The following is a 25853-nucleotide window of genomic DNA, read 5'->3' on the forward strand; positions in this document are numbered from 1 at the left end:
TGTTTCATAACCACTGCTTTTAGATGCTATTTGTTCCCATGTATGAACTCTTTGTCAGCCTTGTGTGCATACCATTTTGTTACTGTTGTTTTTGTTCTTCAGTGGCATTGATTTTTTAGAAGAAAGAACAGTGAAACACCTGCCCTGAGGGGATAAACGATATGAAGTTTACATGGACTTTCCAAACAAATATAAGGGAAAACAGTGGGTGCTCAAGTTTTGTGCCTGCCAACTGTAATGGTTGACTGTGTTACAGCTGATATCTAAAATGAATGTATTCTTTCCAAGGGCCAAAATTTTGTTCCGGATCCTACCCCATTTGTTGGCTGCGGCTGCTTGGTCTTTGTTGAGGAGGTTAGCTACCTTCTCATTAAATACACTAATTCTCTTTGAAGAATCATATGCGCCTAATCACATAAATATAAAAGCCCCTTTTACATTTGCAGTTAAGTGCAACGTATGGCAACTCAAGATGCTGTATTTGGCTTTCCCTAATGTGTCTCAGAATACTTCAATAGCCAAACACCCTTGATTGTTTAGTCCTCTATTATTCTGTATGGCCTTTACTGTTACTGTACTATCAATATGCTTATGTTGTTGTACAGTGTATCAAAATAGCCCACCGTGGGCTGGATGGCACAAGAACAACCACTATTTACTCCATTGAAGGTTTTGTGATAAGTGAGATAACATCATCAAATGTATTTCATTTTTTCACTGCTTTGTGGAAAAAAAGACCATACACACAATGCAGGACAAGACAGTCTTGCAAATTATTTGAAAGCATGTTTTAACACCTGCAGGTATTTACTTAAGTGCCATTGGCACCAATCTAACACTGTCAGGGAGACACAGAATGGATAATCAACAGGGCTTTTCCATCTTGAAAGTTTCAGATTCTAATATGTTAGTTGAGAGAGACCCTACAAAAAAATTGTAATTCTTGTTTTTCTTATTGCAAATTAAAAATGAATTGTTCCTTCCCCATGTAAGAATGAGGACACAACATCTCCTATGACTGTAAGTGCAGCATTAGAAACAATGAAAAAGAGCAAACAATAATTCCTAGCATGTTACGTTCTAAATGCATTGCTAACTTCAATCCATTCACTATGATAAAGTGTCTTTTTAGATAACCTACCAAGAAAAATGGCTGGATGCTTTAAATTACTGTACACATTATCTATGGGAAGTGTATAGAAAGGGAAATGTGTTTTATACACCTTTTTATCAACTGATGAGTGCTACAAACGGTGATGTGATACAGACTGTATGAAATAGATCAAACTCATTTTTCCCTGTGCACTGGCTTTAAAAATAACAATTTGATATGTCTGTATCATTATTGACATGCTATTAGACGACAAAGAAACTGTAACTTCACAATTATTCTTCAATAAAAGAAAAAAATTATTAAAATGGTGTGGCATTAGCTGTGTGTCCAGCTCTTTCTAACATCTCTCAGTATGGAGACTGAAAGTGCCAGTGGAATGCTGACTTCTTCCTCATGTCTTCTTGCTAAAAGTAAATTTGATATCCCTTGCAACTAAGGTATCTGTTAAGTAGCAATGGCAGAGACAAATATAGGTGAGAAAAATATTTTAAATCTAATAAGGGTTATAAGCTACGTACTCAGTATTGGCAACCCAATTGTGTGTACAAGGCAAATGGCTACAGAGTCTGCCAAGTTTGTGCAAAAAACCCCGGACACGGCAGGACAGCGAAGGAATGCCTAGGTTATAGCTTTTCCCTGATATAAAAAGGCTGTGGGTCAGGCTCAGCTGCTTATTTTTCACGATGCAGGATATTTTGCTACCTTATTGCTATATGTCTGATTCTCTCTGAGGCTATGGTTACACTACAGCACTCTTGTCAATGGAAGTCACTGTCGGGAGAGATTTCTGGACAAAACTTCTGTCAACAGAGTGCAGCCACACACAAAAGTCAATCGGGGAGCATACTCTGCTCTGTTGACAGAGGCTGGACTGCACTGCTGATCTCGTAACAAAACAGGCACCTGGAAGCACAGCAGACAGTGATTCCCATTGTTGTGGGTGCTGTCCGCCAGGAAAAGGCCTCCCCAGAGCATCCACACAGCTTTTTTGTCAACAGAATCTATCAACAGCAGCCTTATGTCTCATGGCTGAGACAGAACGCTGCTGGGGAAAGTGCTGAATTTCACTGGCAAAACTCCCTAGTGTAACTGTAGCCTAAGAAAATACCAATGCAAGGGTTGGACAAAGCAAATTTCTAACCACTTTATTGCATTTTTAAGGTTCAGTAAGTCTTCAGAAGCCACGTGGAGTTGTGAATTTTCTTTCATACTTTGTTACATTATCTTACTCTAAAGACAATTTCCTGGATATAAGTGACAGAAAAAAGTACCAAGGGGAGATGATATCTTAATGAAGAAACGTAATGAGTGCTGCTTAGTGCTATAAATTGTTTGGTTCCGTTTTTTTACAAAGGGGCTGTATTTCCATCTTTGTGTGAAGAGGTTTGATATACCTAATTCCAATTAATGCTAAAGCATTCTATATGCAAACCACCTGGGGTGCAAGAAGTACCTGCTTATATTTAGCCCAAGATCACGAGCGAGACAGCGATGTTGGAAGTAGTAGATTGAGCCCCAGTTTGAGATGACAGTAATTGAAAATACTTACAGAAAGCCAAAATAGCTGATTTAGTGTTCAGACTAGATATTCTTGTGTGTACAATATAATTTGAAAATAGAAGGCCAGACTTTGCTCTTAACTGTTCCCAGGAAGTTCTGGAGTAACTCCACAGAAACTGGTAGAGTTTACAACAGAAAGCACAGTTTGGCCTAATACAACTGTATATAACTGGAAGAAATATACTGTAGGAACCAGGAACTGCTTAGTTAATAGTAGGGCCATGCAACATATAAACAAGAATAATGGCATCCAGGAGGTACCTTTTAATAAAATACTATTTGGAAAAATATAGCTAGAAACAATGAATGACATGAAGCATCTTTTTGACTGTTACCTAAACTGGTACCAGTTGTCAGGTTCCCTATCAGCATCTGCAAAGAAATTCTATTAGAATGGTCTTTCAATAGTTTGCATATGTTCATGTAATCCAGAACTTCACTTTCGTTCTGTGTTCTTCTTCTAGTGCAGGGGTCTGCAACCTGTGACTCTGGAGCCGCACGCAGCTCTTTAAGGACTTATTTGTGTGCCCAATCCTATAATGGCAAAGTCTAAAAACAAACAAAAAAACCTCAACTTCTGATTATTTTCAATAAATAGCAAATGTCTAAAAGCCCAACAATGAACAACTCATATCTAAATAGCACGTAATATGTGATCTGAAAAGATAGGATAACTCCCCCTTTAATACATATAATGCATTGTGGGATATGATACTGTAGCTGTGTTTTGATTTTGTTGCTAATAAAGTCTTAATTCTGAAAAGAAAGCTTGTGGCATTCCCGCTACGGGCAACATGCATTTTAAGAAAGAAATAAAGTGAAATATAATTGGCACAGTTAAAGAGTGGTTGGAATGGCTTCAAAAAAAAAGAAAATCGAAGATGAAAACAGAATTTCAAACTGAATGGATCCAATCCTTGGTATTTATATTGAGTTCGCCCAAGCTCCCTTTATGTCTCATTGGCAATGAGAAATTTGCCAACAAAAAAAAAAAGTGCCACCTCAAGAGAATATGTAAAAAGTTTGTGAATGTCCTGCAGTCCTCATGTATTACATTACAATATGCTGTGTGCGCGCTGTTCTTAAAATAGGGTTACAAAATGTATGGTTTGGCATTATGTATTAAGGACCATCTTGTAGTTGCATGCATTGCAGCTCTTGAATTATTGAGTTTTTTACTGAATTTGGGGGAAAAAATGGCTTTTCTTGCTGGTTTCGTTGCCGACCCCTGTTCTAGTCTCAGCACTTAGCTGCAGAACGGTATCCTGCAAATCTGTCACCCAGAAAAATAACTCTGAGATGTTTGGGGATTTGGGGTTTCTTGTTTAACTTGGCACATCTGCCCTGTAGTATCCACTGCTGACTCAGCAGCAAATGAACTAATGAACAAAAATCTCTTTTTTTGTGTCTCCCTCCACTGCAGAACCTTCGGCCTCAGGAAAGTCGGACCATGTTCAGTGGCTCTGTCAGCATCCCATCTATCACCAAATCCCGCACAGAACCAGGGCGGTCGATGAGCGCCAGTAGTGGGTTGGCAGCAAGTGAGTGTCTCTGTCTAGCCACAAGCTCGGTGCAGACATCACCTAAGCCAGTACTGCCTACACTTACAGCTGTGCTTGTTGAGCAGGATTTTCAGAGTTGCTCTGCAATGGCTCAGTTCTGTTCCCACAAAAGTAAATGGGATGGTTTTAACATTAATAAGAGCAATTAGACTATTGCTGAGCATGTTTGAAAATCCCACATGGTGTTTGTTGTTTCTTGAAACAGAATGGTATTATGAGGGTACCACAATTAGTACTGTGCTCCTCAGTACTGTGACATCTTGACTACTAAAGGGCTTCCTCCAGCCCCCCACTGAATTTCGCAGCAAGCCATCCATTCACCCCCACTGTTTTGTTTAACTTCTGTGTTACATGTGCAGAAGGCTCCAAATAAGCAACAGTGCTGGGAATTTGGCTGCTGAGATGGAATGGTTAAATTTTACTCCCAGCATCTTGCCTCCATGCGGCTGGGTTCAGTACATGAGCACATCCAGCATGTAATGCAGTGTAGGGAAGTAAGATTACGTAGAGGGAGGTTCTGTAGGAACACAAAACTAAACAGGCAACAGCTAGCAAACTTCTTAGTGTCTTGTATAGGCATCCACGATGCAGTTTTATTCACATACGCTTTTTTAGGATCCTCTGCACAGAATGGCAGTGCTTTGCGGCGGGAATTCTCAGGAGGGAGCTATGGAGCCAAGCGTCAGCCTATGGCATCGCCATCAGATGGTTCACTGTCCTCTGGTGGTTTAGACCAAGGTAGCGATGTGCCGACAAGGGACTATGAACGAGAGGTGAGTAACAAGAGAAAGGGGAAGAAAACTGCAAACTCTGGATACTTACAGGGCCAAATACTAATCTCGGTATGGCTGGTATAAACCTTGAATAACACTGGTGTAACAGAGCAGGATTTGGCTCTGGGAAGCTTAGAAATCATCACTCAAATACATCATTTCCTATTGCTTGTCTTCTGAGCCTGGGTGATCTAGGATTTTGGTCAGACTATATCAGCTTTAAACAGCTGGGCAGATGTGTAGAAAAGGCATTGCGGTAGTATACTGAGGACTCTGGAATCAATGGTTCATAAACACAGTAACTTGACAAAAGTAACTGAACAAACTTGATAATGACTTTTTGCAGCTAAAAGAGACAAAACTCCTTTTGCCTGTGTCAGCCCATAAGCAGAAGAGTAATAAGAAAACACATTGGTTTTGTGTTCCCTGCATGTGTAGAATTAATCAGTTAATACGTAAAAATGAAAAAAAAATCTCTCTTCTTCAGAAAAGTTTTATCTGCAGTCTACTAAAATCCTGAAAGGGAGATAAGAAAAATTATTGTTTCATGCGTTAACCATTCATAAAACATGCTTTTTACTAAGTCTCCAGGTGCATTTACAATTACAACCCTCCAAGCCTCCACCATACTGCATCCCCACTTCACCTGCATCAGCAGATCAACAGCTGAACCCAAAGGTCAGACTCAGAGAGAGAAAACTGCAGCGGCAGGAGCCCTTCACAGGGAACACCATGCTCTTGCTTGTTCAAACTGAACATGGTGGCAAAAATGCCCCAGCCAGTCTGACCGTGTATGTTGTTGCAGAGGGACATACTTGTGGGCTTTGAGGTTGCCAGGGTTTTTATAGATCACAATCAACCCTTTCAGTTGTAGATGAAAGTGAATAAAGTGCCAGATCAGGGCAGGTGCATTCTACACTAACTGAAGCTTCAGCATGATCTCAAGGGCTGTTCACGTACAGTGCTTTTCATAGGCATGCATTTTGAAAGGTACAGAGGAACAGATCACTGTGGCCAGTCCACATTAGCAATGAGACTTCCTATCCAAACCCCGGGGTTAAAAAGAGCGTCTACAGCCATCATAGCTATATGGGGGTCCAGAAGCAACACAATGTTGCAAACCTTCTTGAGGAGATATACCCATTACTTGTCGATAAACAAGGGCAGACACTTCTCCTGTGTACCATCACCACTTATGCCTTGTGTGAACTGGGCTTTAACCAACTCACTCCAATGCAAAGCAAAGCAAATACTGACCAAAGAATGTTACTGGACAAAACACTCACAGGTCTGTATACATTTCCCTGTATCTCCACCCAACTACAAGTCAAATGTGCGTCTGTTCAGTCTGACTGATTTACTCCTGTTGTGGTATCACTTATTGATATTCTTCTGCATTTTTTGGGCTGCAGGATTCAGATTCTCCGAGGCATTCTACAGCTTCTAACAGTTCCAACCTAAGTAGTCCTCCCAGCCCTGTTTCTCCTCACAAGACCAAGAGTCTCTCCCTAGAGAGCTCTGACCACGTGAGTTGGGACTCATGAACTACTTCAACATTCAGATCCATCATCACTACGGCTTATCTCCCATGGCTCCCCCTTCACTCACAGTTCTTGCTTTCATCACCTTACCACTCCCTCTGAAATCGATCTGAGGGGAAGGGAGGGAAGAAGATAAAAGGTTTGCCTTCTCTAGCACTATTCAGCGCTGCCTCAGCCTCCCCAGATGTAGCAGCGTCAAACAAGTAAACCTAGGGGGTTGGTAAACAGCAGATGCAGTAGATTTGTATTAGTACTGGCTTCATGTTATGTGGTTAAAGCTGCTTTGATTATTACAGATATATTTACCCCACCCCAACTTGGGGAGGAAAAAAGTAGCTTAACTAGACCAGAACAGTATCAGTAAAAAAGGATAAATCAGATGGATTTTGTTTCCATACAAGAACTAATTGTACGAGAGTAGCACAGGGACCCTGCTTCTGGTGGAGAGCAATCAGTCCACCAGAGGCACATGAAAGCTTTCAGCTAGCCATCATGTTTGAATGTCAATCTGATTGTTGCCAGCAAATCCTTATTAAAATGATGCATATTTTACTACAGCACAGAGTTTAAATAAATACACAAATTTAAGAGTTAAATACTTATGTATATATTCAAGGAGAAAAAGCAGCATTGTGTATGCAGAAGATGGATGCCTATTTAAGAGAACCTTTAATTTAAAAAGATTTGTGGTGTTCCTGTTTTCAAAGTGAAACACACATAGAGTGGAGGCCTGGCCTGTCTCTGTGCAGGAGCATGGATGTTTTTTCTCAGTAACACTGAACTGGTTTAGGAGCAATCCCCCCCCAGTGTGTTTTGGTGACTGATATTCCTCATCAGTAGCAGAACTAAAGTTGTAATCCTCATTTTGAAGATGCAAGAACTGCACTGAAAGTGAACCATTTTCCCATATACTACACAGAGAAACATTCAACCATGTTGTTGTGGTTTCTGGAGGGGTGGGTATGATGCTCTTTGAGCTTGTGGATCTCTGCTGAATACAGTATACAGCTGCAGGTGATGGGGGAGGCAGTACAGAAAAAAATCATAGGGCATACCATTGCTCAAGGTCCATGGCTAATCTGGTTTAATGAAGGAAATGGTCTTCTGTACCTCCCTGAGCATACATTAACCAGAAAGCTGTTAGGTTGCTTATCAAATGTTAGCATACAATTTACATCAGTCAAATATGTGTTTTGGTAGCCTGAAAATAGCCTCTGTTGAATATGTTGTTGCTATAGCATACTGAAGACACTGACCTAATAATACTGTTCATGCTGTGGGAGTCTGACATGCGGTAGCTCAAAGCTACCATATTGACAAGGTAGTGATTTCCCTCCCCGACACTGTGACCTGTGGTTTACTTTGCTCCTCCTCCGCCCCATCCAATACCCTGCTATTTGGTTCCAACAGAGGTGCAGCTTGCAGAGCAGAAAGCACACCATCACGGTTCAGCAAAGAGCCTAATATTTGCATAGAGGGAATAAAAAAAAGAGGCAAGATAAAAAGCAAAGAATGATTAAGCAGGAACCCCTCCTCCATTCCCTTTTCCATTGTGAGTGTATCTGCTCAATGGGATCACAGCTAGCTTTATCCACAACCCCACATAAAGGGCTTTTTTGTATTTAGAAATCAGTTTTCCTATGCATTAGGAATTTTTAATGGCTCAAACCATTCCAAGACCTTACAGTCAGCCACATAACATGTTTTGTTCACATTAATAGAGGCTGAAATGAGTGACAGCTATCACACAACTGAGAAACAGATCATTGCCTTTACTGTGTAGCTACGCAGGTCTCCTAGGTGCTAGTTCTGTGTTTAATTCTGCAGTGAGTGGACTGTCTGCCCATGAACCTTTCAGTCAAAGCCTGGTTGCTTCATTGTATTTTGAGAGAGGGAGAAGGGGAAATGCAGAAAGTTCTATAAAGTAAAAATCCTACCGCTCCTGTTTGGAATTGTGTTGGTACCATGTGTTTCATTGTCACAAATAAATTTGGTATTGAAGAGAGTAGCAAAATCTATACCAAAACAGGAAACAGTCCATTCCCACTTTGCAGAACACATATGACAGGGACTGGTGTTATTTGAAGTCCATAGTCATATTTAAAGAAAAAAAAAAAGTTGTATAGTGCTTCATGTGCACCAAAGGCTTCTCTTCTTACAACTGCCTCTTCTTCCTCCTATTGTAGGCCACCAGCTCCATACCTTTAAAAGCAGTGCCAACTAGTTCTGTATATTTCAGTGTTTATTGTAATTTGATGTGAACCTGTTAAAGGGAGGATTTGAGGCTGCTAGCAAACACCCTGGGTGGTAATTCCACATGGGAGGGTCAGTTTACCAGAATCTAACTGTGTATTCCTTCTGCTTCATCTCTGCTCCATTTGAAAAATAGAACCAAAGAAACAAGATTAGCTTACTTTTAAACTAACCAACCATAAACAAACAAAAGCTTATGCTCCAAAATATGTGATGGTGCCACAGGACTACTTGTTCTCAAACACACCTGTACATTTGTATATTCTCATGGTGAAATACAACACTGTTTGTTGTCACAAATGTATATTTTCAGCTGGAGCAGAGATGTGTCACATTACACAGCTGAATTCCAGAAGGTGAGACCCATCCTGTGAGGCCTATCCCATTAAATACAGTAGCTTTGTTGGCCCCATAGCCCTTGGCAGTGGTCCTTTCAAGATGACTGTTTGGTCTGGCACTGTAAATTTCACATAAATCCATGCCTGTTTAAAAAAAGAGGGAGAAAAAACAACTGTTCTCTCACTTGAAAAGCAAATATCCATAACTGGTCTGAAAGGAGAAAGCATTATAGGAATTAAATAGCTATAGAAGGAATCAGTTCTGACCAACCCATTTAAATGTAGGCCACCATGAAATCTGTTTTTGTGAACACTTGTTACAAAACATGGACATTGCAGATGTGCTTTTTAAATTCTCATTGGGATAAAAACAATAACTTTTTCCTTTGAGCTATAAGACTTAGCTGAGATGTCACAGAGACAGTTTGCTTGTAAAGGCTGTTGTCTACCACAAGGTATTGTTTAAAGTTTCCAATTATATATGGTTTTATTTATCCAGGAAAAGTATAATCTCCCACTGAATTTTGACTAATTTTATAGCATTTGTTGTGTACACTATATGTAATTTTTGTTTTGCTAAGACTGTAGACATTTTTCATTTATTAGGACATACTCTGCTTAAGCAAACACCTTTGCTTCAGTCACAGAAAGGCTCCAAATAAATTTACGCACATCCGTGTGGACCATAGCTTACAGAACAAAAACAGTGCAGGAAATCAACTTAAGCTCCCTCCTTCCCAAATTACTGACTTCCCACAGTTCACAATTCTAGAACCGAGCTTTGAGCACTTTGTTTCATGTCACCTCTAACAACCACCCATAGTTCTAGGCCATGTCTACACTAGCCCCAAACTTCGAAATGGCCATTACTAATTTACTAATTACTAGTTTACTAATGAAGCGCTGAAATGCATATTCAGCGCTTCATTAGCGTGCAGGCAGCCGAGGCACTTCGAAATTGACGCGCCTCGCTGCCACACGGCTCGTCCCGATGGGGCTCCTTTTCGAAAGGACCCCGTCTACTTCGAAGTCCCCTTATTCCCATCAGCTCATGGGAATAAGGGGAAAGTAGGCAGGGTCCTTTTGAAAAGGAGGCCCATTGGGACGAGCCGCGCAGCAGCAAGGCGCGTCAATTTCGAAGTGCCTCAGCCGCCCGCATGCTAACGAGGCGCTGAATATGCATTTCAGCGCTTCATTAGTAAACTTCAAAATGGCCATTTGCATGGCCATTTCGAAGTTTGGGGCTAGTGTAGACATGGCCCTAGAGTTGTATCATCATGGAGCTCTCTCTTCTCTTACTGGCTCCCTTGCTTGTTACAAATGCATCATTCAAGCATTCTGCAGTTTTGACTTGTGCTGTTGAGAGCAGTTATCTGGATTCTGATAAAATTACAAATGTGTTGCATTTCCAGATACATGGTTTATGACACATAGCCAAGGAGCTGAGGAGACGCAGTGCTCTCGACCTACAAAAGTACATATGTACTGGGAGGGTGCATTTAAACAGATCCACAATTTTGGGCTCTGGCAAAACATACTTCCTAGAACAGTGTCAGACTTCCAGAACAATACACATCAATCAGAAGAATTTCTGACCAATACATACACCCTGATGGTTACATTTTGTATATCAAAGAGCTTTGATGGACCAGACTGAAAAGATAGCAGGCCCAGGCAGTGACTGGTAGCTAAAAAGAGGTCCTAAAACTTTAGGCTGTAGGAAGCTTTTTTTTTTCCCCCCTTTTAACCACATCCACAAAATTTGAAAATTTTCCAAGAAAATCACCAGGCTGCAACTCACCCTTGTGGGGAGGGCTTGCATACCACTTAAGCCTGATCCTGTAGGCTGTGTGGAAGGCTACTACATGTAAGTTAAATCCATATGTCTGGTTACAAACCCTCTGTGCTGATGTGAATCTCACCACTTTGTAAGCACACAGTAGTTCTAGATGAAATGGACTTGTGTACTCAAATCCTAGTTGAGAGAAAAAAGCCTCCAAAGACCTTTCATTCCCAAGACCTTCTGCAGTGAGGCAGTTCCACAGCTTGCTGCATCTTTCTTTCCAGCCACAGTTTTTAAATAAATAAATAAATAAATAAATAAATAAGCTTCATTCATAGGGAAGAACTCCACAAACAAAACCACTCTCGATATTTCAGAGCAATTATACCTGCTTTTTTATGTACAACAGTTTCATATCATTTATTTTTAAAAAATTTTTTAGGTTTTTCATTGTAATATTATTGTACAGTTTTGCATGGCATAGATGTAATCACTTTTTGGTTTAGAGTATAAAAGCTGACAAGTGTGTGTGTGTGTGTGTGGGGAAAGATATTGCTTTCTGCCTTTTCTCAACTATTTTATTTTGTTTTATGCCCTCACTGTGGTAGAGGACATTGTAAGAGATTCTCTGCCACAGAACGATGTAGATTCTTTTGCACAGAAATATTTAAGGTGGAATAGTCAGCAATGTAATAAATGACTTGACACCAATATTTTATGTTGGTAATACACTTAATATTAACCTACTTTGATGTACTGCAATAAAAACAGGGAACTGTTAGACATAAATGTTTTGTGTTTTTTCCCCATCCCCTCCCTCTGTTCATCTTTTGGAAGAGGGAATGGAAATGGGATGAAATCTTATAATTCTTGTTGAGTATTATCATCAGGTGTACCTGCCCATGACTAAGTGATATTGACATACACATATGATATTCCCTTTACATCACAGATGAGCACTAATCATCACTCAGGCAACAAAGCCAGGCTTCCTCTTCTACTAGATTAGAATGTATCCTCAAGGTGACTCCTGCATTCTCTTTTAACAAACCCTAGCCCAAGTATCCACAGGAGACAAATGCCTTTGCTTTAAGTTAGACATGAGCAACTCCAGCATTACCTGCAGTAATAGACAGTAGGTCCCTAATTACAGTCACAAGTACAAGAATCTGATCAACCTTTCCAGCCTGAATGCTACTTGTAGTATGTTTAACAGTCACCTTTATAAGTGATGCCTTTTGAGCCAGTTCACCACAGTTCTTGCTGGACAGCTTGCATGCTGTTTTAAACATTCTTCTCTACAAAGACACCTAGTTCTAGTTCCTTGTCAGCTTTTTATACTTTTTGAATGCTAACATAAACCTTCAACATCTAACTACTTCAGTTCTTCCGACATTAGAGATGTCAGCTCTAGACTCACGGGAACGTTAAAGCCTTCAGTAATTAACTCCCCCTCCCCAGGTCCTAATTACCTACAACTGACAGTTCAGCAAACTAGAAAAATAGCAGCATACAATAAATTCCGATAGTGAAGAAGAGAGATTTAGGAGTAAGGGATACAGAAGACTTTGGCAGGCAAGTCTGTTCTGTACGTAAGGCTGCACCATCAGTTCTGAAACAAAAAATACGGCATAATACAGAGCCACAGTAGACACACCCACCATCTTGTTTATATCAGCATGCAGGGGCTAATCAATGCCAATCCACAAACAGGAATATTGCTGCATTGGCCAGACAACAGTAAGATTTACACTTTTCTAGTATGCCCTCTAACTCACTGGTTTCTTTTAAAAAAATCAAGCAAACCATGGCTTTCATGTGCTATTTCTGTATTTTATCCATGATCTTGGAAGTAAAGGTAAAATTAGACACAAGTAGCAATTCAGTTTCCTACACACTTTGTCACAGTTTGCAGGAGGGATCAACTCTGTGCACTTACCAGGTAACAGAAGGCAAGGTAAGTGCAAAACTGAGGAATGGCACATATTTCATTTACATAATTACCTGCTCTTTGTTTAGGGCTTGTGATATGCAAGTTTAATACAGGTTAGACCTCAAAAACAATATTCTCTGGTCTAGCAACATCCATGGTCCGGCCAGGAGCAAGCTGGGGCCAGAACCAAGGTGGCAAGAGGCTGGGGGGGGGGGGGACCAGTGGCCAGAGACGACCGCTAGTCCAGCAAATCCCCTCCTTTGGGACTCATCAGGTTCCAAGGGTGCTGGACCAGAGGTGTCCAACCTGTAGTCAGCTGTGTGTATTAAAAGTCTAAAATACATATCCACTCACTGCCTTTTCACAGCCTGGGCAGATCAACGGGCTCACAGCGGTTCAGTGAGTGTTGAGCCTACTCCATTTGATCCTGCAGGAAACTAATTCCCTTTTCATACTTGTTACCATCCAGACACAGTAGAAACCCAATCATTGTCTTTAGTTGAAGCATTAATGCAAAGGGAAGTTTCTTTTGTTTTTTTTCCATCTGTTTGAGGAGGAAGGATAGAATGCATGTATTCCAATGAGCTGATAAGGCAATATTCAAATTATCATCAGGCCACGTACATTGCAACAGGCACTGGTGAAAGTGTTTATTTTGCAAAATGACATTGCCCTTCCAGGAAAGAATGGAAGAAATACTAGGAAAGGTTCTCTGAGCCTTCTCCTTCAGGCCCTGTTTCTTCTATTCATACTATAACAAGCGTCTCTGCACGTAACCACTTTGCTAGTCTTCTACCATGGTCATGGGAAGCAGAGGAGACAAATAACTACAGGCAGAAGTCCTCTGCACAAGCACTTTTTTTTTTATTGAAATCAGTAAGTCATACAGATACAGGAATTGTATAAAACCCTAACAAGCTATGTTTGCTAGTCTGACTCCAACTCTTTAAAACTGTGCGTTTGGCTATAAACACATAGTACACATTTCAGCAAAAGCTTGAAATGCCCATAAGAGGATAAGGGACTCAGAGAGAACGTTTCCCCCTTCCCTCAAACTCTGCATTGGAGGACACAGACAGGAAGGCAAAGACTAGTTTCTCTGCTGGGACTATTAACAAACCAAGAAGTGTCTGGGCTTTGGCCACCAGGGGAGCTGATACATACCAGCAAGGGAAGAGGCCCTGTATTTCAACTTATGCACAGCTCCTTGGCCTACACATTCAACTCAAAATTAAAAAACAACTTACTGACTGAGCAGTTCTCCTTTGTGGAGATATTTAAATCTTGGCACCATTTTCATCAGATATTTTAGTTCTTTGTTTCCTAGTTTTAGGTTGGAAGCCAAAGACAGAAAGGGAGGCAGGAGGCATAAAATTTCATCTTATACTATATCCCTTGTCAGTCAAATCCAGGCTTCTCTGCCATCGTTCATCTTACAGAACAGGGGCCTGTAGTAGGTTACCAGGTACTTTATGCTAAAGTGAAATTTGGTTGGTTTTCAAACTGTGAATTATAAAATAAAGAAAGGTTAGGGGAATTTTTTTAAATGATTTTCAGAGAATTATAAACAGGTTTCAATACAAACTAGTCCTGGTGATGTTCTCTCCCCCACCCCACCCAACAGTTTATAAAAAACCCAACCATACTTATGCAGCCACCATCAATGTTAAAAATGCACTAAAGACAGCTGGCTGGTGCCTTGAATAGTGCAGAAGAACAGAGCAGTCTAAGCCCCACCACCTCAGGAGGACAATTCCTTTAAGCCATGGAAGTCTAATGGCAGAGTGTAGAGCAGACACTGTGTTAAAGACAGACTGTCCTTGTGAAACAAATACTGAACCTCCAGCACACAGACTGGTATGTCTCAAAATGAGAATGTGGGGATGTGACAGACTACATTGCTCTTTGCTAGATACAGAACAACTGCGCTTTAAGAATGAGTTCATCTTCACTACTGCTCCAGCTTTTGTTTCTTGGCCCTCTTGCTCCAATATTTGCTATAGGCCTCCTGGAACATGTCTTTGCAGGGAATTTTGGCCTTCAGTTTGGCACATATGAGGAAAGAGCCCCCCATCTTCCGGTGGAGAGAGTAGGTCTCCTCTGGCGGAGGGACAAGCCGATGCCTCAGCATGACTGGGATCAAACCATGGATCTTTTCTGTGGTACTCTGGGTGCCGAAGTCAAATGGCTCCTCAGACGCAAAAGCCTCTCCCAGGATAAGAACAGCTTCTAAGTGGGCATTTTCCATCTCCTGCCCAAAAACAAAGAGGAGTCAATAACACACAAGGATGACTCCAACACCTGTGGCTTTTAATGTGCAGAGGAAAAGAGTAAAAGACCAGGAGGGTAGCGTTCAGCGGTAGGTGAGGTAAAGGCAGTGCACAAGCCAGTGGCAAGTCCAATCTCCAGCACAGAGACCCACAGAAACTCTGAGGAAATTCACTTGAAGCTGTGGTAGTGTTTTACATGAAACCTTTGGCCACTGAGTCACAAGAGATTGTGCAACATGGAAAATTCAGCTGAGAGAATGGGAGAGAGTCATCAGGAGGAAAGCAGAATTGTGCACTACGGACACTATTTACAGGTGCATTTATGCCCTGGGGGAAGGGATACAGATTCTTACTCAGCCCTTGGGCATATGTGCATAGCTCTCTTCAAAACCAATACTGCCCAGATATAAAACGCAAAGGTGGCTTTGCTACAGTAAAGGAAGTGAGGGGAAGGTTGCATAAAATACATTCTGGCTACAGACAATGCTACAGTTTTCCCTATTTTTAGCTCCCCTTGGGGAGAGGCAGACTCAGCCATGTTATAGGAATCCTGTATCCATTCTCTCTCACTGCCAACCCCAAAAGTGCTGCTTTTGTGTGGTGGTGTTAGCTTTTCCCCATTACAGGGTCACAGAACATCAGACCCAAGGCATATGAGGAGCTCGCAAGCCACCTGACAATGAAAGGGGAAGACGCCACTCCATACCTTGATTTCATAGCCAGTAAGGAATTTCATTTCTATCGACTTCCTCCAAACTGCTTCTCTGTCCTGATTTGCAGCCGCCTTTATTACCTGAATAGGAAGAACACCATCAGGAAGGCTTCACAAGGAGGCAGGAGTCTTCCATCCAACACACATTTAATGCTCCTAAGTAAGTACAGCAGCATTTGTTATCAAGCAGCCTGCCCCTCCTCTTCTCTGCCCCTCCCTTATGCTTTGAACATTGCATGGCACCAGTCTGGAAGATGATCGAGTTCAGAATTATTTACATAGCATCTGTTGCAAAAGCCTTCCCTAACAGGGCGGGACTCAGTGGCCCACAAAACAGAGTTCTGCTTCCTCAGGAACTCAAGAACCAAACCTTGCTTGGGGCACCAGCAGTTTTAGGAAGGAAGTCCAAATAGCTGAGACATGCCATATTTTATGAAGTACAGAATTCAGTGCTCTGACAAAGAAATAGACATGTAATTAAAGTGGCTTAATGATGACTAATATCTGGCTCTGTGCAGCAATTTATAGGCAGGCTGAAGTTACAGACGCTGATGAGCACAGTATGAAATGCTCCACACATTTCACTCATATTGCTGATTTCCAGGCAGGCAAGAAGGTAGCATGTCTGTTAAACTATGCACTGCTGCTCAGATCTCCCTGACAGCAATATTTCAATTCGCTACAGTAGGGCTTGTGCACGTTGCAGATTCACTGAAAGGGACAGGAACTTCAGAAGAGAAGTCACTGTGGCAGCTAGCTCCTTATCACTTAGCAGGACAGCCGTTCAACTGAAGGTACATTAGTCTGCAGCAGCCAACTGCAAGTCTCCCATGACCCAAGCTGGGCATGAGAAAGACAAGAGACTCAGAGTGCAGGGAGCACACAGTAATGGGGGGGCGGGTGATTATTTTCTCACTGAGACATGTGGAACCATTCCATGTTCAAGGACATCCCAGTAGAGTAAAGGAAGTCCAAGGCAGGAGTTGGACTTTTACAGAGCAGCCACCTCAGATCTCCTTGTTTGTGATGAAAACTTACAACAGGGTGACAGATATTGGCAGGTTTGTGACGGACACAGATGCATCTAAGAGAAGGGGACAAAGCAGTGGCATTTCCTTCAACAAGCCCCAGGATGGGTTTCACCCCATGTCCAAGAGCAGATTCAGCAGCGTGCCTCAAACATGCAAGATCTGGACACACGATAGAGCCAAGAGTTAAGCATTGTTGTGCAAGTGATACTATTCTCCCTAGCACACCAAGGCAGCATGTTCAGCTGGAGTCCTCACCTCAATGTAGAGGTCAGTGAAGTCCTCGTCAAACCCACGAGTTGCGCCGAAGTCCAACAGGGCCACCTAGATATGAATAAACCCTTCTGCATTATAATAGAAGCCACTGCAAAAGGAGGGTAAGCCTGGGGTGGAAAGCGTACAGGAATGGTTTCATTTAGCTCAATTGCCATAAGGCACCTAGGGCTGGAAGTCCTTGCAAAGCATGTGAATTTCCACTTAATTCCCTTCCTTACTGGTTATGACTGGCAACATGAAACTCAGGAACATACTTCTTCGCATATAGCATGTTAGTCATTCCTCAGCATGCACATACATTTCAGACAGCAGAGAAGGCAGCACTAGTAGTTACACTGTGCTATTGCCTGGACGCACTCCCACACCACCGTGTTCTGCTCTGGAGCACAAAACAGCAGAGAACCTTTCTTCCAATATTTACAAACATGGAATTCAGCCAGCCCACTTCTAGACAGCCCATGGCACCAATGCTATTTTCAAACCTAATGACAAATGCACAAATATACGCGACAGCCAGACCCATGGGACATAAGGAAAGAAATACTGACCATGGACAATCAGCTCACTACACATCAATATGTTTAGCACAACGTAACCTGCAAGCATTTACTGAGGTGCCCCTTACCCCAGAACACCTTAACTGTTCCTATGGTAGAGAATATGCGTGACTGTGGTTTTGCAGGGAACCATCATTTCAGTAAAGTCAAAACAAACTCAGAATCTTAGGAGAATGGTTCCAGATATAGGGCAGAATGAGTCAGCAACAGTATTCCCTATAAGCTGAGCGCTTGGGCAGCCGCTCCGGACAGATTCAAATACCCCCCAACTGACTGACAGATGAGTCATTTGCATGACTCAGTGCACGTAGGAAAAAAAAGGATTCCAAACATGGATGGAAAAAATTAAGAGGGAATATTGGTCAGCAGCCAGGGTAAAAGGGACCCATGCTTCCCCCCACCATCATCTGAGAAGAAATGCAGATAGAGGCCAATTCCATAAGCATGTCTAAATGTTAGCAAATGTTCATTCTCAGCCTTCTGAGAAACAGGACACCTTTTTTTGGTATTTCCCATTATAGTTTCTTGTTTATAATGAAGCTGGAGATGATAAAAGCTGGTTCCCTACACATGGAGACACTTTCGAGGGTGCAAGCAAGACAGCTGGTTCTTCTAGCACCTCTGACCAGAAATTTCACTTTCAGGAGGAGATGGTGGTCAATGGGTGCAGAAGATCCTCTTACTCTGTCCTCCCTTAGACTCCAACGTAAGTATATTGTTACTGTGGAGCACGGTACAACCCCACTTCACACAATATTCCCAAAGGCCAGGATCCCAGCTCTCCAGCTGTCACTGAAATAAATCTACTTGTTTCCCCATTAGACTACATGCTGTGAAGATTTCACAACCCTTTTTGATAGATACCCGACTAAGGCACAACAGCCCCCGTGCCTGCCTTTGGTCTGAAACAGAAGGTTGTATAAAAAGCTCAATAGGTGAGTAGCTTTGCTGGTGGAAAGAGTATCAATCAAAAATTTCTGCCTAGTACAAGACCATTTGCTGCTGAACTTACCTTGTGCAGCTGTGGGTCATAAAAGAAGTTAGACCAGTTCGGATCAGTCTGCATGAACCTGAACTCAAACAGCTCCCGCAGGCACAGAATCAGGATGTTGGAGGAGATCTTTGGAAGCACAATGAGAGAGAAAATGGGCAAGGAAAGCAGCAAGTCACAGCTCTCAAAAAGCATCAGACACAAAAACACCAATAGGCTGGCCCCAGCAGGATGGCGAGGGAGTAACAGCATGGTACCACTACCTCTACTGGTGCTGCGATATAACTGACTTATTCTGCAGCTGTCCCCACGCACAGAACACCCACTTGACCCCAAGCCACCGGTGAAAGTCCTGTGCAGGAAGCTGCTGCAAAACCACATGCTACATGTTCCATTCAAAACTAGCACTCGTCTCACTTGACAGCTGACAGGAGGATACCGGCTCTAATACTGCTGACTCCTCATCTCCCTCAAGTGCCAATGGTTGTATTTTCAGTGCCAAAAGGTGTTACGTACACACATGCATGTCCAACATGGGACCAGTATCCTGTGGTCTACTTAGGCCTGTTTTTTTTTTTTCCTAGTAAGTCAAGCATTTAATGAAGTTATGGAAAATTCAGCATGTTCATCCCCTACCAATCTGCTCCCAGTTCCAGTAGCTCCACAGAAGACAATCAATGGACAGCCCTGTTTTCCTCAGGTGTGGTGATGCCTTACTAACTGCTGAAGCCAGCAGGACCTAACTGCAAATTCTGCACTAGTGCCAAATATAAGATGCAGCCTTGCTGGCAAACTGGAGACCAGCATCTGCCCCCGGCCAGTCTGTACGTGGTGAGACTGACTACTCTTGCTCAGGACACAGACACACACAATATGTGGACTATGCTTTCCTTGCTTATTAGAAGGAAGCTCGCTGAATGGTGGTTGTAGATGGCAACCTCCAGAGAGCATCCAACAGGGGAAGATCATTGCAGGCAACTGAATACACAATCTGAGTGCTGCCAACCTGCTCAGTTTTAAAGGATTTACTGTCTCTCACAGTAAGTCTCTCCCTGGTGTCTCCTTAAGCTCTTCACAATGCCAGGAGATCCAGCAGCGCAGAGACTGGGGAGGCCAGCGGAGCAGCAATTACAGCTCACTCTTTAATCTTGAATTTTTTATAGAATTGCTAAAAACCCCAAAGAAAGGGTCTTGCTCTCAAACCACAGGATTCTGCTATAAAGAGGCAATTGTGTCAGAGCCTGTTTAACCAAAAACAACTCAAGCCGCAAGTGCACGGTTGCTGCCTGCTTATTCTGAAGATTTTTAGCTTCTACCCAGCTATGGTCCAGTGTTAGACAGAAGGCAACTTGTTTTAAAAAACATGACATCCAAGGGCAACAATTCATCACACTGCTGCATGACAGTCACATTTGGACCAAGAGGACATGTTTTATGGAGTCACTAAGTCAGTCACTTAGACACAGCACACACTAAGCAACAGACCCCACATCATCTCCTTGTATATGTGGGGCAATGCTTTGTTGTTGGGTGGGTTATTTTTTAAAAAAAAGGACTAAGCAACTGCAAGAATCTCTAATGAAAAGCTCAAGAGCAACCAAACAGCCCAGAGGTCATAGGCAACTGGTTCTGGCACAGCTCCAAGTACAGTGTGTTGCTGGAATGTGTTTATCTATAGGAACACACTCTATGCACTTCCTCAGTGACCTGCCAACAGCTGATAGCTCACACCAACCCATAAAAACAACTGAATCCAAATACCAGGCCAGTTATTTTTGCTAAGTGAGCAATGGACAAGGCTGCCTGCCCCACTGTAACTCTCCCTGCCATGTTGTATTCAACACTGATGTTTCACATCTTTGCTTCCCCTCCCTTCTGCTTCTTGTATATGGGATGTACTCTCTCAACACCCTTGTGCTTCACGAGCCAATCTAACAAGGGAAGCTATATCCGACTGCTAATGTAATGGATGAATTTCTGTGCTCTTGTTCTGAGAGAGCAACTGCAAGTGATGAGCCTCTCTCAACAAGCTAGCAACCTCTCTCAAGGTCAGGTCCACCCCTTGACAGGTAAGAGAAGAGAGCCTGCCTCTCATCAGGGCAGCAACAGCAAGCTGCTTCACCTCTACAGTGATATACGGCACAACAGACACAGTCCAAAGTGGGGCAGAGACAGCAGGATGTGATCACAGACATCTCCTTGGACAATCAAGGCTCCACTGCCATTTACTCTCTGCAGCCATGAAAGAATGACCCCTCTTTATAACACGTAAGTTACAAGGCCCAAATTTGATCACAGAATTTGTCAGAATCACCATTACAATCTATATAAGCCCCAATAATTGTAACGCAGAGCTGCCACCTTCAAGAGGCCCAAAAGCATCATCAGTGTTCGTCTGCCCTAGCAGCTCTCCCTCCACCTTCCTTTTTGTGGTGACCACAAAAATATGGCTCCCTGTAGTGCATGCCCAGCCACAGCAGCACTGGAGTAATACCTCATTCCGGATTTCCTGGCTCAATCCTTCCGCTTGGTCCAGAGGAAACCCAGACACTAGATCCGTGGTCAGGACATGCTGGCTGCACAACTCATCCACTACATCAGGGACGTAAAAGAAAGGGTGACCCTTCAGCAGCTCCCTGGGAACAGCAAGGAAAGGGTTAGGAGATCCCAAGGGAGCAGTCAGTTCTGCAATGCTGCAAATAGAAGTCTCCTTGAAGAAGAAAGACCAGCTGCCTATGGGTCACCCACATGCCCTGCACTGAATGCACACTTGCAGTCAGCAGCTCCTGCAGTATAGATAGGGAGAGAGGAATCCCTAAAGGCCTGCATATCATTTTTTGCAGACACCCACACAGGGCTCTTCCCCTCACTCCCCACAGATCTAGCTGTCACACGGGTTGGGGTATGCCAGGGCAGGCCCTGCACTGCCAGTGCAGAAGGGACACAATGAGCTCCTATGTCTTTCTGCAGGAGAGGCTGAGTGCCAGCCCTGCCCAGCCTCCCTCTAACTCCTTCCCCCACCCCCCGAGTGAGCAGTGACTTTGTGGGAAGTCCAGTCCCAGGTCCTGCTCAGGGACACATGCTGCCTGCCCAACACACAGTTCTCTGCTGTTTGCTAGTGCAGCTGGGAGCATGCATGGGGGAAGCGACATTTCCAGGAGAGTACAAAGGCTCAACAAAGTAGCGAGCTGCCCTGCTCTGAGGGGGAAGAGCCCAGCTCTCTGGGCACCGGGTCTCCCCTCCTCCCACCAAAGAGATTGGAGCAGGCAGGACCCCAAGGCAGTATCCCTCTGCCCTGCTGAAATCTGACAGAAGCTGCTGACACCAGGTGCCATCACTCAGAAACCCACAGCAGGAGCAGCACAATGCAAATCTCTTCCCCTTCCCTGTCCTTTACTGCTCTCCTCAAGACCTTTACCACCACCCCTTGTGCTGCCCCTTGCCCCCCATCTCTGGTTTTGTGCTGCCAGCCTCTTCCCTCCAAGACATCTCTCTCCTCTTCCCACACACATGCCCCTGTGCAATGGTTTGCTGTGTGGTTGCAAGTGAAGTCCAGGTTGGATGACAAGCTGAACCTTGAGTACATGGATCAGACGGAGATCAATTTTTTGAATCCATACAGGGCTCTAGGAATCCCATGCACTCAGCAGTGGAAACCACTCCAGCTGGTTCAAGTCACTGAAGGCTCTTAAGGGAGACCACCTAATCCCAGTCATGGCCATGGCTGTTAGAAATGCTGAGAGCTCCCTGGAAATGGGAGCACCCACCAAGTTCCCTTTCCTATGATTATCTGGTAAAGATCAGACTGCAAGCAGAAGTAATGCTGACAGTGGAGCTAATAGGGATGACACCTGATACTACTGGGATGGAAGCATTTCACTAATAGGACCTCCCCACACAACAGGATAGCTCCTGGGTAGTGCAGCAGGGTGCCCAGAGAGGGTGCACCCCTGCAGGGGTAATTGGCAGGCACAGGATTATAAAACAGGGAACGCAGAATCATTATTTAAAAAAACTGGATGACTGTCATGAGGGCACAAGCCTGTTAAACCTTAGCGATCCCTCCCCCAAGGAGCTCAGGCAGGCCCCTGAGCAAGCACAGTGTATGAGGCAGAGCAAAATGGCAGCTCTGCCCTGGGACAAAGGTGGTGGGGACAGGGAGGAAGAGGACCTTGTCCTCCACCTCTCCCCAACATACAACAGCCAGGAGACAAGGGAAACAGGGCTGGAGTCTTTGCACTGATCACCAAGTAACAGGAGCATGTTTCTACCTCCAGGCAAAAGAAAGGGCAGCTCCTTAAGAGTGTGGGAGTGTAAAATGCTCCCAGTCATCTCCTGCACAGCTCTTTTCATAGAGCTGGTTTTGTTGGAGATGATGCTGTTCTAGAGCAATGAGGACACCCAGTGGTGCACAGTCAGAAGTAAGGCATAGCAACTGCTGCTCTCTCCCATCCCAGGACAAAACTGATGTAACTGCCAACATGGCCACCCGGGTGGGGGAGGGGCAGGACTGAACTGTTCCCTCCCCACCCCCTGCAATGTCAGACATCTCCTGCCACCACCACATGCACACCCAAAAACTTCTAGGTAGCAGGGTGCTAAAAGCCCCACTAACAAGAGTTAAATAATGGGGCCCCTCTTCCCAGCAACATGCACCAAGGGAAAAGCATCAGAGGACACCACTATGAACACACTTGAATTTCTTAGCACAGGCAGCTTCCCTCTTGTAATCACACTCCATGGCCAATTCTCGGCTCAGAACTCCAATCATGTGCTCAGGAAACAGACCTAGAAAACAAAAGGAATTGCAGAAGAAAGATCTTTAGGCAGTACCAGGTTAGGAAATGCTTAGCGGTTCAACAAGGTGCATGCCACTGGCTGAGAAGAGAACTTGCAGGACCAACAGAATGGAGACAAGGCAATGCACCTCCTCCAGTGGCTCACTTTTTTGACTCGATGCTTATTCACAGTGACCAAGTCTGGTCTGTTCTAATTCCTCAGTCTCTAATCAGTAAAAACAAGTTATGTTCACCAGGTCAGCAAGGGCTGGGATTGTACTGGGGGCCATGGATGAAGTAACCCTCTTCCCAGGTCCCAGCTGAGGCAACTCCTGTCCCTCAGCAGCAACCCTTTTATAAATACACTTAGCAGCATGTACGGAATCCAACCCAGCTCTACAACTACTGCAACAGCAGGTGGGTCGGGAAGAATCCATATGGTCTTATTCAGGGAAAACACACTTATATATTTCAGGGCAGGGGAAGAGTCTGGCCATGATTGCTTTCTTCCATACCACCCTTTACGCTCTGTGGCTGGAGAGAAGGGGAATGAAGACAAAAGCTATAGGGTGTGAAGGAAAGAATGGATTTTGCTACACACTGGAATTTGTGGTGGCAAATAAAGGGCATTAGAGAGAGAGTCCATGAGCAATGTCCATGTGGCATGCACACATGCCCAGGAAGTCACCAGAAGCAAGTTCTCCCAGACACTGCTCGAGCCAGGCAGGAGGCCCCCTCTGCACAAACACAGAGAGAAGGGGGCGGTTTTGTACTCTCCCTATTGAGCACTCATCCCTCCCCTGGCACAGACAAGCACACCCTCTCCGCCCCCAATATGGAATGCTTTCTACATGGAGCTGCCCCACTAGATAGATATTTGACTGTTAGAGCATTATTGACCACACACCCCTAACAGGAACTGAGACCCCACCCCAGGAAAGATGGGCAGAGGGCCAGCTTCCTGTGCTGATGCTGGTGAAATGACTCCTGTCAGCTGCATATGGGCATGGAGTGCTCTTCTCTCAATGGTGCAGCATTTCCACTTGAAGTCTGCCTCCCAGATGCTGCTGCCTAGTCTAAATCAGCAGCTTCTCTGGAGGATGAAAAAATCTATTGTGTCCAGAGACTGAGTTCCATGTGACATGGCCTCCCCACTTCCAGGAAGGCTGCTCTGGAGTTTGCTCTTTTACATGATGAGCTCTCTGGCTAAGGACCTGATTGTGGGAGCACCATGTTTCCAATGAGTTTCATGGGGCCCATTTTTGGCACAAGGGAACTAGGAAGGTCACTGTCTTAAATAAGAGTTGGTTCCCATCCACAATCCTGTTTTAAGATGCTGGAATAGAAGTGCCACCTCAACCTTTTTTTCAAGTAACTGTCCTAGAGGTCTTCTCAGACTTAATTTTAGCGATACAACAGACTCAAACAGGTGGAGTCATTTTTCAACCCAACCCAACCCTTCACCCCTGCAAATGACTCAGTCACTGCTGCCGTCTCCAGCTCATGAGGTCAGAACAGCAGTAGTTGCATGCCCTGCTCTTTCCATCAGCTGCCTCCTCTGGCACTGCAACACCTCCCCACAGGCAGGAAGAGGAGAACCAACCCAAGCCCCAAAAGTCCCAGTCCTTTTCTCTCCTGCCCCAGACGGGGCAAGTGTAGTTGCATCTGACTGGCTTTGGGTGAGGTTGCAGGGCTATAAGTTGTATTCCTGCACGACCAAGATCTTGGCTGTGCCAACCACAATGAGGAGACAAGGGTCTGGAACTACCCAAACTCCACTATGTTTATGGGGCTACAGAAGTGAACAAATGTTGGGGAGAGGCAGTGCAAAGAAGCCCAGTACAGATGTCGACTGTTAAGGCAGTGGCCGTGTAACCAGGAAGAGGTATTAGTCAGTGTCTGAACTGTTCCTTCTCCTCCTCCCTTGCCGCCCAGAACTCTCCAAGGTGCTTCTGCCCTGGAAGACTTCAGCTGGTTACTTTACCTTCAGGAAGAACGTTGCTCATGCTCAGGACAGTCATCAGATTGTTAACATCACTATTGATGCTCTGGGCTACTCCAGGGTACTGCAGGGGAAGAAGGGCAAGGTCAACAGCAAAAATTAGATCATTCCAGGGGTCTTTAGGCTACTACAGGACTTTCTACCAACATCAAAATGTTGCTTCTGGTAGCCTCCAACACTTCCCACTTCAAAAATACACCTAAACAGGGCTTCCTACAGCACCAAGAGAGAGGCGATAACTAACTAAGAAATCCACTAAGGACCTCGTGTAAATCTATTACCTGGAAAGTGCTCAGACTTAGGACAAGTGGCAACAGAACAAACCCCTTTGAGAAGTGTTAGACTGAACCCTAATCAGAACAACAGAAAAGAACCCAAGAGA

At 43.9% G+C, this 25853-nt stretch overlaps 2 protein-coding genes across 9 annotated transcripts in view; one reads left to right on the forward strand and one right to left on the reverse strand.

The window, feature by feature from the left end:
* Positions 1-10081, forward strand: part of CDC42BPA (CDC42 binding protein kinase alpha) — a 312667-nt gene extending 302586 nt beyond the window's left edge. For 5 of the 7 annotated variants that reach the window (XM_074989868.1, XM_074989866.1, XM_074989861.1 and 2 more), the window contains 3 exons: positions 4098-4215; positions 4852-5009; positions 6422-10081. In XM_074989868.1, coding sequence (XP_074845969.1) covers positions 4098-4215; positions 4852-5009; positions 6422-6553 — 408 coding nt within the window. In that variant the 3' untranslated portion in view covers positions 6554-10081. Of the gene's footprint in view, positions 1-102; positions 1500-4097; positions 4216-4851; positions 5010-6421 lie in introns of those variants that run through there. The other 2 variants (XM_074989864.1, XM_074989865.1) reach the window with 2 other exon arrangements.
* Positions 10082-13704: 3623 nt separating this feature from the next.
* Positions 13705-25853, reverse strand: part of COQ8A (coenzyme Q8A) — a 90235-nt gene continuing 78086 nt past the window's right edge. For both annotated transcript variants that reach the window (XM_074989869.1, XM_074989870.1), the window contains 7 exons: positions 25454-25535; positions 23386-23479; positions 21186-21327; positions 18713-18820; positions 17126-17191; positions 15834-15920; positions 13705-15108 (listed from right to left, as the gene is read on the reverse strand). In XM_074989869.1, the coding sequence (XP_074845970.1) occupies positions 14809-15108; positions 15834-15920; positions 17126-17191; positions 18713-18820; positions 21186-21327; positions 23386-23479; positions 25454-25535 (879 nt within the window). In that variant the 3' untranslated portion in view covers positions 13705-14808. The remainder of the gene's footprint in view (positions 15109-15833; positions 15921-17125; positions 17192-18712; positions 18821-21185; positions 21328-23385; positions 23480-25453; positions 25536-25853) is intronic.

The sequence above is a fragment of the Carettochelys insculpta genome, chromosome 3 (assembly GCF_033958435.1).
Source record: "Carettochelys insculpta isolate YL-2023 chromosome 3, ASM3395843v1, whole genome shotgun sequence".
Classification (NCBI taxonomy): Eukaryota; Metazoa; Chordata; order Testudines; family Carettochelyidae; genus Carettochelys; species Carettochelys insculpta.